General features: G+C 44.6%; 1 protein-coding gene across 2 annotated transcripts in view; it reads left to right on the forward strand.

The window, feature by feature from the left end:
- LOC117270704 (uncharacterized) overlaps window positions 1-13,288 on the forward strand; it is a 43,266-nt gene that overhangs the window by 5,189 nt on the left and 24,789 nt on the right. For both annotated transcript variants that reach the window (XM_078173864.1, XM_078173863.1), the window contains 7 exons: window positions 12-1,429; window positions 1,981-5,401; window positions 6,167-6,346; window positions 9,327-9,365; window positions 10,174-10,292; window positions 12,208-12,364; window positions 12,628-12,767. In XM_078173864.1, the coding sequence (XP_078029990.1) occupies window positions 12-1,429; window positions 1,981-5,401; window positions 6,167-6,346; window positions 9,327-9,365; window positions 10,174-10,292; window positions 12,208-12,364; window positions 12,628-12,767 (5,474 nt within the window). The remainder of the gene's footprint in view (window positions 1-11; window positions 1,430-1,980; window positions 5,402-6,166; window positions 6,347-9,326; window positions 9,366-10,173; window positions 10,293-12,207; window positions 12,365-12,627; window positions 12,768-13,288) is intronic.

Here is a 13,288-nt window from a genome sequence, read left to right on the forward strand (position 1 = left end):
CTTTGATTTAGTCTGAGGACCCTGAGGAGCAGCAGAGCACCGGGGTCTTGGGTCGTATCGGGAGCTGGCTTTCTCCATGGAGGGGAAAGAGTCCAAAGAGTCCCACTGATAGTGCCTCACCAACTGGTGATCAGGCTCTTAGATCAGAGAGAGAAGAAGAGAGCGAGGAGCCTGTGAGACCCCGGGCAAGGACACAACAGTGGGAGGAGAAGGGCCAGAGCTTCAATCCAGATCCACTCTTTTTCCCCAGAGACATTTTTCCCTGTGAAGAGGGGGACGCCACGCAGTCTGCCCACAGAGTCGGCTCTGCTGTGAGCAGCACTGAGAGAGCAGAAGGAGGTCCAAGAAAGGAGGAGTTTGCAGAGAGCAGGAAGAAGAGAGCAGGGCAGGGCAAGGAGAGGGAGGAGAGCAGCAACGGTACTTCAGCGAGCGGGAATCCTGAAAAGAATGCCAGCCATCTGACACATCTCTCGTCGTCTGCTGAGCAGGGAGTGGTGTGGGATTCTGACCGGGCCCACACCCTGCCTCAGGCCCCGAGACGAGCACAGGCACAGGCACAGGCAGGCAGGAAGCTCCATGTGTACCTGGAGGAGACCAGCGTGACTCAACGCGGCCAAGACACCTGTGCTGGACAGGAAGTTAAAATTACAAAAAAGAACTTAAAGGTCCTCCCCAAAGCAAAGTCATCCCCAAGTTTTGATTTGGGCTCAATTTCAACAAGCGCAGAGAACAAAAGGACAAATGTTAGGCCGGCTATTGGGGCGCAGAGTTATTACAGTGCCCTCGTGGGAGTGTCACTGAAATCACGCAAAGACTCACAGTCATCGCCTGAACCTGTAGAACAAACAGACACCGACAGCATGGGGCGTAAAAACGCAGCCAGGAGGAGAATCAGGAAGAACTCTCAGGGAGATGGAGGCAACAGCCCGCAAGAAAAAATGCCTCCCAACACCCAACATGCCCCAGAGGGAATCCCTACATCAGATAACTCCGCGACCAGTCCTCAGGGCAAAAGTCCAAAGACACACATGGGAGAGTTGTCTGCAAACTCCTCCTCCAAGCACCACCCAACCTCTCAGGCTTCACCTGAGGGAGCGGAGAGTAAGACTTCCTGCTCCAAGTCAGTCAAGCAGTTGGACAGAGTCCAGGACTCAAAGTCAGTCACTGCAGCCGGTCTGGCGTGTGTGGTTGATGGGGGCGCAGCAATGGAGGACGACGACAGCCTTTACAAAGTTGAGAGGAAGACAGAGACGCCAGAGTCCAAACGCAGGAGTATCAAAGTTTCTCGAAGTGAGGTGAAGCTGTTTACAAAGAATGTGCCTCTGAAACCAAAGCAAAGTCCAGCGGGTGACACCCAGGAACTTAAGTCACCGCTGAGGAATAACACAGATGAAGCGAAGGATAAGCCCGAAACAGAGATTGATGCAAGGTAAGTCTTCACCTGAATGTGACTGGGTAAATATAAACACAGTTTGTGATTTGTTTCTGAAACAATGACTCATCACATTGCATAAACTGCAGCTATAAAGCTTCTTCAATAATATCTTCCACTTAAAACACCATTTTTTAAGGTTCTTGATTTCTTTATTTGTCTTGAGGGAAATTTGTCTTGTCTTGTAAAGAATAAATGTTTATTTTGTCCAACATTTGCAAATATTTGAACCTACCTGTCAAGCTTTTGTCTAGCATTGCTGTCAAAAGAATGTGTGGTAAATGCAATGGGTGGATTGTCACAGGTGTATCCACTCTGAAACAATGGTGTGAGTCATAATACACAAGGTACAGCCCTGTGCTCAAAGACTGGCACTGTAAAGAACAGATGAGACAAAAAATATGTCAGATTAAAGTTAATAAATCGCCCACACATTAAAATATATTTTTCCTGTGGCAGACAACAGTGCATTTACACATATACAGACAGTTGAGCCAAAACTTCAAATGTATGTTTGCATTCAAACCTTAACCTCTTCTCCTACACAGACTGCACCAACTGAAGAAAATTGACGAGGAGCCTAAGCCAGGCGTTGGCCGCATTGCAGATAAAATCAGCCTCTTTGAGCACTCGACAGCGAGGGTCAACAAGCAGACCTTTCCAGCCCCGAGGAGCGCGGATGTCTCTCCTGTCAGGAATGCCACAGATAGGCTTAAAGAAAATTTGTTTCTATCAGAGCAGAGGTCAAGATCGGCTGAACGTTACAGCTCGGCCAGGTCCAGCTCTGTTTCGCCTGTCAGGGAGAAGCTGATGACGATCAAAGAGCGAGCACAGAACTTCGCAGAGGCGTCTGAAACGGCGCCTCAAAAGCCAGCCTTGATAGAGATATCTCAAAAATCCACCTCGTCTGCTGCGGTGGCTGCAATGAAGTCACCAGAACTGGACAGTCAGGGTAGACTGGATACTAAAGTGCAAATACAAGCAAAAGCAAAGTCAGAGATAACTTTGAAACCAGATGAACAAGATACCACGGCTGTAGGGGTAAAAACTTCCATTCCTAAAGAACAACCAGCAGACGTCATAAGAAATGACACAGTTGCCTCAAAAACAGCTGATCAAGGTACGAAGCCTGACAGCGTTGACGCAGATGTTCCAGCTAAAGGGACAGGTGATGCAGAACTGACTGACAGCATTAGCCCACAGTCCAAAGGCCCGAGCAGAACGGGCTCCCGCTCTAAAAGACGAAAAGGTAGGGAACCAACCAGTCCCATGAGCCCGAGTAGTGAAAACGAGCCAGACTGCTCTACAAGTAAAGCAGAGCTCACTGCAACAAAGCAGAAACAGGTGGATAATAAAGCCGAGGCTGCTTCTGCCTCCAGACAGCTCACAGAGGAAGTCTCATTACCATCTGATAAAGCCCAAGGAAATACATCAGACAAACAGTCTCTGCCTGATACCAAACAGAAAGCACTTAGGAAGGATTTGGAGCTTTTAGACAAACAGAAGAAACAGTTAGATTCTTCATTTAAAAAGGAGAGTATTGACAAACTGGTCAACAGAAAGGAGGGATTGCCTGAACCGTCTGTCAGCAAAGATGAACCCGATACTGGTGCTCATAGCAGCGGAACAAAGACACCTATTGACAAGGATCCCGTTATTTTACCTCAAAAGGAGGAGAAGGCTGGGGGACACAGCCTCTTATTCACACAGAGGAGGGAAAAAGACAAGGACAGCAAAGAAACTTCAGCCTCCCCCGCCTCACCTTCAGTACAACGACCTACTAAGAAGATGGAGCCACCTGTTGAACTTCCCAAATTAGATAAGGAAATGCCATCTGAATCAAAAAGTAAAGCAAAAGAAAGGGAGGCAAACACAAATAAGGACACAGAACTAATAAATCAGGCTGAGAATAAAATTGTGGAGAAATTAGAAAAGGTTGAGAGTGAAAAAACTGAGAGGAAAAACAAAGAAAAACCACAGCTGCTCCCGCGTTCAGATAAAAATACCCCAAAGGCCAAGGTTGCAGACAGCAGACGAGGTATCTCGGGGACAGAGGGGAGCACTGCTAGAGATGATGAAAGAAAAAATGCTGAAAGAAAAGATGAGACACAGCCGGTTAAAGTCATGACAAAACCAGAGGCAAACCGTGCAGAACCGGCCGCTCAGTCCTCGAAAAACACCGCTGTTACATCAGACCTCCCTGCTGAAAAACAGTGTGTCAGACAGACTAAGACTACACGTCCAGAGACGATTCCTGTTTGTGCCGATAGCCACACTAATGAAGCCGCGAGTGTGACAAAGAGTGGGAAAGGGCCTCCTGAGCTGCAGACAAAGTCCGCAAAAAGCCCTGGAACAGAAACAGAGCCAGCGGTGATTGCAGCAGAACCACAGCCTCATTCTGTATCTGTGGAAAAAACGGAGAATTCACCAGATGACTCATGTGCACATGGAGCTAATGATGCTCAGATCCCCAGCTCAAAGTCTATTACCAAAGCAACTACAGCGGCTGAGAAAGTGACTGTAAAAGCCGCTGATGGCACTCCATCTCTGATAACTGCACAGACTGATAACAGATCAGAGAAGGACTCGTCTGTTAAAGAGCCCACTCCTATTTCTGTCTCTGAATCTGCGAGCAGCAGGGGAACAGAGTGGGATGATGGGAAAAAAAGTTCAAGTGTCAAATCAAGGCCCTCAGAAGTCATAGTCTCAGGAGAAGGAGACGTGATGAAACTAGCTGCTAGGCGCCAACAGTGTGAGGAATCAAAAAATGCAGAGAGCACAAGTGATATCACTTCAGTCAAGGGCACAAAAAAAATAGCACAGAGCGCCTCTGATGGTGCCGCATCAAGCTCTGCAGTTACTGTGGTAGGGAAGACAGCTGAGAAAACATTCCAATCAAAAATAAATGAACTTTCACCTGTTGCTAACGGTGATATCTCTGCACTTCCACAACTCCACACAGTCAAAAAGGAAGCGGTCACTAAAAAGCAAAGTCTGAAAGCACTTACTTCCCCACAGGCCAATAAGCCGTTCTCAGAGCAGCGTTCAGCCATGAAGAAGCTCCATTTGCCACGGGGACTGAGCAAAGATGATTCCACAACACACCATGACGCCCCCTCTAGCTGGCTGGATGTAGACCTGCCTAAGAAGAAGCTTAAACTCCCACCACCCAAACTGACCTCTTCTGGAAGTGAGAGCAATCTTTTGGACGCTTCTAGTGAGCTAGACGACGCCGATTTCATTGAGAGAATCAAGAACCTCTGCGCCCCGTTCTCCCTCCCGCCACGTAAACACAACCAATTTCGGCCACCTCAGCCGCCATTCGCCATGCCCGCCATCAAAGAGGTCGGCATTGAGAAGACCTTTGACCCAGAGGAGTTTAAGTTTGGCTTAAGGAAGAAGAACAAGTTCACTGTGGATACAGCCCCGAGCTTTTTAGCCATGCTCCAGAACAAGGAGACAAAATCAAGCCTGAAGCCTGCCAGGGCAAGCTTGGCAGACAGGAGCCTGCTGCTCAGCAGCCTGGACACTCACTCTCGCCTCAGGGACAAGAGCCCCGTCGAGGAAGAGGAAGGTGAAAAGAAGGAGGAGGAGAAAGATGAACAGGTCAGAGTGAAGTCTCGCTTGGAGGGGAGCTGCGTCCTCAGCAGCCTCACCTCCTCCATCTTCAGAGGGAAGAGGAATGGAGTCCAGGCGGAAGGCACCAGCTCCGGGGATGTGTCCCCCAGTGATACCTCTCGGCAAAGCCCCCCGCTGTCAAGCCCGACTGCCACAGCTCCACATAAAAACACACAGGCCCTCGGCAACAGAGAGGAAGCCCAGGCTGCGGAGGCTGTGGTCAGTGACTCAGGCCCTCCACTTCCCTCCTTTAACGACATCAAGCTGCCGGACTATTTAGAGAAGTACCTCCCCCGAGATCCAGCAAAATCAGTGCAGAGCACACAAGGACAGGAGCAAGTCAAAACAGAGGTTAGTTCCTTCTGTGTGTTGTTTTCAACAAGTAAAAATGATGTGAATGTTAAAGATGAGGTCTCTCAGACAACATACATCCTGCTAGCACAAGCTGAACTTCAGTTATTGACCAATAACACCATCAGTCAGAGCGTATTAATCATCTTGTGACAGGAAATACTTTTAGAACCAAGCGCTCTGTTTTAACACGTCTCTAAATAAAGTGCTGCAGGAATGAGTCCAGCAACCAGGAAATGAGTTAGCATTTTAGCATTCCCAGTTCCCTTGTTTTGAAGTCAATGGCTTTTTTGAATGGGTTTTTTTAGATGCCTGAAATAAAGTCTGTGGTTAACACAAGCATAAGAGACTTTCCTGTTTGGTTATAAGACATAAAATGCATCAGTGAAAACCCCAGTTGTGAATTTTGAAGCTTTTATGGGCCTTAAAAAAGGCGGTTGCTAACAGGAAGCTAATCTAGACTACACTGAACACAGCTTTACAGCCTTGTTGTCGTGGCAACATTAAGTCATACGACCATAGTTTAGTTTGTTTATAGCTTAATGTTAGCTTCCCATGGTGTCCACAGAGCTTATTTTCTGCAATAATCCAAAATCAAATGGAAAAATCCCGTTGGATTTTTGACAAGGGAACCATACTAACTTCAGCGTCAGCCTACTTGAAGCACTGTCTAACAACAAACATCATTTCTGTAAATTTTTACTAGCAGAGAAGCCCAAGGAACAACTTTCACACATATCTGTTTATTTTCCACTTATTTATCAGGTTAATGGAAAAATGATAACTCCCGTCTCTGGAGGTGAAGCAGACCTGGCTGTGAAACCAGCTCCGGTGCTTCCTGATGCCGTGCCTCCATCTTTTCCTGATATTACTCCGATCACACACCCTGCAGTGCCTGAGCTCAAGCAGCCTCTGGCTCAGCCACAGGGAATACTTAGAAAAACTGTAAGTGTGCTGCATACATACTATCAAAGGATACCTAATGGTTTAGTATCACAGATTGAAGCTACACATCTTTTTTTAAGTACATGTATGAGCTTAGACAGCTCACTGAACCGAAAGGTGACCTAGAAACTATTTATACCCTTCATTTCCCTCGGAGCTGCTTTACCTACGCTCTTTATGGAAAATCCACCAGTTTATTTTAACACTATTTGCACTTTGGTGTCATCATCAGCAGCGGGGAAGCTTCTCAGTTCTTTTGCCTTGCTAGTCTCTAAAGATGATTCAGGGTAGAAACTAGTATTGATGTGAGTAATGCTTTGTTTGAAATTTCCAAATAACTTGCTTGTAATTTGGCACTAATTAAAGGGACAGCTGCAATTAAACCCAAGTAAATATTCAATCAATAGCAATTCATGATAGGTTTTTGTCGTTGTTGTCCATATATGTCGAGTGGGAGGGTGTGTTTTGTAGATGACATATGGGGAGTGACGTATGACGTGTGTGTATGAATCAGTGCAGCTCGAGCTGACGGCCTGAGCTAGCTCGCAGGCGTTGCTCCATTTGTTGGAATAATTTGACTCAAAGTTTACTGAGTGAACATGCCGTGATTTCTCAGTTATTTATTTATTTATTTATTTATTTTAGATTATGTTTCTGGGCTTTCGGCCTTTAATGACAGGATAATCAGAAACGTGAAAGGGTAAGACATGCAGCAGAGGGCCATGGACTGGAATCAATCCCCCAGCTCTACCCACTGAGCTACTGCACACCCCTGTCTCTCAGTTCATCATACCAAATACCATGGTTCTTTCCCGAAAACTCTGAAATTACAAATTTCTATGATTAAGTGTTATTTAATGTGTTAACTTTTTGGTCTGTATACTGTCTCATCACAATTTCCCAAAGCCCCAGTTGACATATTCAAAGGTCCAGTGTGTAGGATTCTCTATTGGCAGAGATGGTATCCAATAATTACATCTGTATGTTTTCATTAAGCAAAGCACATTTATTTTAACAGCACATTTCAGCAACAAAGCAATTCACAGCTCTCTACATAAAGCATCAAAAGCGTCACAACAAGGTGGACAAGAAACACATTATTAAAGGACATTTAAAAAGCAATTCATTAAAGAGCCAGAGAATAGAAAATACTAAGTTAAAATGTACTGAGACAGGCATAAAATACAAGAATAGAAGTTATAGTGCAGTTGAAATCAATAATAGAAATTACAGTGCACATTTAAGAAATGAATGAATATTTGATTCAATAAAAGGCAGCAGCAAACAAATTAGTCTTTGACCTTGATTTAAAAGAAGTAAGAGCCGGTGCAGACCTGCAGTTTTCTGGGAGTTAATTAGAGATATGTGGTGAATAAAAACGAAATGCTGCTTCTCTGTGTTTAGTCTTGACTCTGGGGACACAAAGCAGACTGGTCCCAGAAGACCTGAGACGTCCAGATCGTTGATAGTGTGGCAGAATATCAGAAATGTGTTTAGGCTCTAAACCATTTGGTGCTTTGTGAAATTAGTGTATAATCACCTGGAAATAGGAATGGTTGTTTTTGTTACCTTAAAATGAGCCGTTTGTACCTACATAGTCAGCGGGTCCTCTTCCATGGAGCCCACCATGTTGTTCTACAGTAGCCCAGAGTGGACAAATCAAACACTGGCTCCAGAAAGGGCGGTTCTCATTTTTGTCTGCCACTGTAGTTGTCCCACACACATGAATTTTCCTAGTTGACCAATAGTCGAGTAGGGCCACTAGTTGACTAGTCGCCCGCATGTTTACGATATTAATTTAATTATTAAATGATATATTTTGGTGGTTTGAGTTGAAGATGTGAGAAAGAATAGTATCAGTAACATTGTTAACACTGTGCTACATTACAGAGAAATACAAAACCGTACTAATGAACCTTCATTAATATAGGCCTATATTTTATCTACAAGTGCACGTCACACACTGAGCGAGCCGCCTGTTAATGACGCTGTGGGCTAATGGGCATGTAGCTACTGACATGTTTCAGATGATACGTCATGTTTGTAGTCGACCAATGAAGATGAGTTTACATATAACCTTGGGTTCGTCCTTCACCTTCTCAAAATGATCCCACACTTTGGATTTCCTGCCCAACATGTTATTAACTAGCCTGTGGAATAACCGCAGGTACCAGCCCTGGAAATTAACGTGACTCCTGAGTCCTGTCTGACTGCTGAGCGTGGCCACTTCCTGTGTCTGTCCTTTCACATTAAATTCTCATAAAAGGTTTTGATTTATTTTGACAAGGCACAGCTCCCAACAGAGTTCCATGTTTGTTTGTTTTTCTGCAACTAAGCAACCAATGAATTCCTGCCGACTTTTCTGGTCGACTAACGTTTGGTCGACTATCAGGGAGCAGCCCTGTGGCACACGGAAGAAGTTTAAGTTTTGCAACCTCACTGCTAGATACCACTAAACCCTACACACTGGACCTTTAAACTGCATGTTTAATTTGACCAGCAGTCTAAAACCCTAAATTATTCAGTTCAGTATAAATGTAGAGGAAGTAAATATTCACACTTGAAAAGCTAGAGCATGTGAACCTTTAGCATTTTTAAAAAATAATTACATAAATCTTTAATTGATGATCAAAATTGTTACCGACTTGATGTTGCAAGCTAGTTGCTGTGTTTTTTTTTTTGTTTGTTTTTATTGCAGCCATTTGTAGCTGCCAAACTCACAATTTGCCTATGTTGTAAGCATGCTGTGTTAAGCAACTCTTTCCCTGCTGGCTATGCCCACCACTGTGCTGCTTGAATACAAATCCAAAACAGTGCAGTCTCCACGGACTCAACTGTGTCTGTGTAAGTAAACTGAAAGGTCGGGGCATTCAGCAGGCACAGAGCTGCTGCACAAACAAACGCACATTAGCATTTTATAGAGCTTTGCTGTAGTCCGCAGCCTTTGTCACAGTGAAAACTATGTGTCTTTGCATTCCAGATAAGAACTGCCAAGGGATTTCACAAGCGCCCAGGAAAGGTACGGTAGGCACAGCTTTGCCCACACACACAATAGAAACAAGACGGAGAGAGGAATCCAGACAGACAGCTCTGTCTGTTCTGTGAAAACATCTGCTTTTCATATGGTGTTCTTGGGGGTAAACAAAGTATGTAAAAAAAAGCAGTCTAGTGCGAATGCTCAGCTGGATGTGATTACAATCATGGTGTTCAGAGTTGCCAGTGCAGTGTAGAACTTGTGGTTCTGCATTATTGTAGAACTTCATTAGCAGTTGTTGCAAGAAAGAAAGAAAGATATTCCCCTGGCGCTCAGCATTTTCAGTTTCTTGCCCTCACGTTGCTTTAATTCAGTCTACCTCCAGCTTTAGCTGTGCTGGGGATCTTCTGTCATGACTTGTACCAACCAAACCAAACAGCATGAAGGATTTCAGATTTAGAGTACATTTGACGAGGGCTTTTAGAATTAAATTAAAACATCATTATCGACCACAGAGTCTCTAGAGCAGCCAGTTTGTGCAGTACAATATTTCTAAAGTTCAATATTCTGTTGGCTGATGAAATAAAAATGTAACTTTTATATTAATTAGAGTGGTGTATTACATTAACAGTACGCCCCGGTGGTTCAAGTAATGGGGCGCCTCTTGATGCTTTTTGTTGTAGATACATATAAATATGCTTTCACTGTAAGCATAAAAGAGGAAAGTACCGAGCCATTAGGTCTCAGCACTCTGTGAGTCATCATTCACTGTAATGGAGTAAGCACGTAATGCATTTTTAAATTTTTCTTAAGTGTTGATCTTTTTGACACTATCCTTCATGTCTCCACACAGATGGTGTTGTTCGAGAAAGCTCAGTTCAGCGGCCAGGCACATGAGATTTACAGGGACGTAGCAGATGCTACGTCTCTGCAGCTCTCGCCTCTCATATCTGTGAAGGTTGTTAGAGGATGGTAAGTAGCGACTTTGGACTGGAACGACGAACAGAAAGTGTGCACTGAAGTGTGGTTCTAATTAGTGTCAAGTGGTTGTGGGATGCCAGTGTGGCCCGCTGGCTCCTGGATGTGTCATTAATTTAATGAAATATGGGCATTGAGAGTTCAGCACTTGATAACTGTTATTATAGAACCACTCTTACAGTTTTTTTCCTTGTAAACCTTGTTAACAAGCAAAGTTTCTGTTTACACTGAATGTTGGCAAAACAAATTATGTGTATCCTTGAGGCCAGGCAAATGTGTTGAATGCACATCCTTCCCTGTGAAACATGATATTTTTCTTTGAGCCTGCTTTATATACATCCATATTTACTTGCTATCAGTCTTCTTCACTGAATTAGCTGAAGCATTGCCTTTTTCCTGACGAATCAAGGCCCAGACACACCAAACTGACATCAAAGAACTAGTGGCGATGAAGGCCAACTGTTGCGTTGCCTTATGTCAGCTCTGTCTCGGCCAAAAATTACACTTGAACGCACCAGGAAGACTACAGCTGATGGCTGACTAGCATGTACGTTCTGCACCTGAGTGATACCTCCATACCAGCAGGTGGCAGCAGTCTGTATTAGTCATTCAAAAAGGGAAAAAGGGAAGACGGGTTCAAGATGCTAGTTAGCCAGTTAGCACATAACACAACCCAGTGTTGAAAGATCATGTGCTAGCGAACAACAACACAAACAGCTACAAACTCAATTTGTAAAAAAAAAAAAAATCTAACCTTTTATTACAAGTTTGTTTCGATCTCTCACCCTCTTGACTTTAGCTGTTTGCTTTCCTCACTTCCCTTTCTCTTCCCATGCAAAACCTACACTGCCAGTCAGAGTGATTCCATTCACTGATGGGCTCTGCTGTCTCAGATGCCGATTCAACTCGCTGAATAGTCCGAAAAACAGCTGACAAGAGTCGACTTGTGCCAGTAACAACTCATTTAAATTTTATAAGGATTAAAATTGCGCATAATTAAGGGTGAGCCACTTGATGCAACAGCCTGTCTGCAGATAGTGTCCTCCTGTTTTCAGTCACATCCACTCGTCCGTGTCGAACTCAAGGTTTCAAAATGGGAGCCAACAAGTCAGTGAGTGTCGTCAGAATAGCTCTGTCCATTGTTTTATACAGTCTGTGGCTGCTAGGCACTTTTTTTACTGGCTCTTTGAGCGTGGCTGGTATTGTTTTCACCTTGTGAGTCTGTGTGTGTGCTCTTAGAGACATCTATTGAAGCGCGACCAACCACAGATGCAAAGTGCAAGGTGTTTATGTGTCTGTCTGGGGACAGATTTTGTCAATGTGTAGCGTCAAAACCGTGCAAGATGCAGTCACGAAACTGTACAGGTGTGTAGTTGAGATCACAATGAAGGTCAAGTGTGAAAATGGGTATCGTCCGAGCAAGGGGAGCAAAAGTAGAGGGGTAGGAAGTAGGGAAGGGGCCATTGCCCCTCTCCCCAACTCCTCAACTTCATGTCTCTGGCTCACATTTGTCGCGGATCACTGTATCCAGTTTCAATTTGGTCATTCCCATCCACTGATTCAACTCAGTCAAGGGCATATTGATTAAATCTGGCTCAGTTCACCAGTTTCACCGAACTCATGTTCATATCCTGTGCCATAATTGGGTGGTTGGCGTGATCCCAAAGTCCTTTGCACAGAGCTCAATTAGCTGTTCCTCCGTTTCCAGTTTTTATGCTATGTTAAACAGTCAGCTACCTCTTCTCATCCAGCTTTTGGTAATCCCGGTATGCATATCTCCCAAACTGTTGCTTTGCTTTAAGGCACTATTTATACCACATACATTTATCCTAGTCTTTACTCCCTTCTTTTCCAACATATAATTATCTCTTCCTTGCCGTGTGTTTACTCATCTTTGCTTTCACTGCAGCTGGGTGCTCTACGAGAAGCCTGACTTCCAGGGACGCACCATTGCCTTGGAGGAGGGGGGCACTGAATTGACAAATGTGTGGGCAGAGCCTGGGCTGGAGACAGAGCCGCAGAACAACCAACCGATGCGGATTGGCTCGATTCGACTTGCTATCAGGGTCAGTGCTCCGATTGATAAACACTTCCCCCTCATTGAGCCTCCAGCATTTTCAACATCTCCATCATCGTCACCTCACACAGCCCTCTGAAATGTAGCTAATAAGTGATACTGCTTTATTGATATTCAGTTCAGACTCCCCTAATAACAGAGGGAGTGTAAAGAAGATTAAAGTCGTACTTGGTTACTTTGCAAAGGAATGATGCAAGGACTAGTTTGGGCTGCTGCTGATAATTGCTGTGTTTGTTTCCCCCCTCTCTGCAGGATTACAGCCTACCCCATATCGATCTGTTTACTGAACCGGAGGGCCACGGCAGAGTAACACCTTACCATGATGACACAATAGAGACGGGCTCGTTCGGCATCCCGCTGAGCACCGCTTCCATCCGAGTGCACTCTGGGGTGTAAGTGTGTCTGTTTTAGCAAAACAGTCGTTCAGATCTTTGACCTCTGGTAGAGCATGCGTGACAGTATCGAACAAGCAGACGAAACCAAATCATTAGCAAGACACATAGTCTACTTATTGTGATTGATCAGAGTGGTAGATGGGTAGTTATCTGGAAATTAGATTTTATTTGAAATGCAATTCATTTAGCAAATAACGTGTGTCATTGCTTTGGAGCTAATGAGACAAACCCCCGTGCTCCGCAATCATTTCTCTATCGCTAATGACTGGCAAACCCAGCAGAGGAGTACACTTTGGAAATGTTTCCCGCTGTGCTCAACGTAAAGCTGTCTTTTTAATGGGATGTTCCCAGTGCTTGGCTTCGACAAATAGCTGGGAGATAATAATGATTATGACGTTCCTCAGTGTTTGTCTTTGGTTTGACTCTCACTCGTTCGACTCTTGAGGAATGTTTGTCCTGCTGTTGCATGTCAGAAAATAGAGAGAGTGGGTGTGGGGGCACTTGGAAAAGCAGAGTGA

This window comes from Epinephelus lanceolatus, chromosome 13 (assembly GCF_041903045.1).
Source record: "Epinephelus lanceolatus isolate andai-2023 chromosome 13, ASM4190304v1, whole genome shotgun sequence".
In the NCBI taxonomy this organism is placed as follows: Eukaryota; Metazoa; Chordata; class Actinopteri; order Perciformes; family Serranidae; genus Epinephelus; species Epinephelus lanceolatus.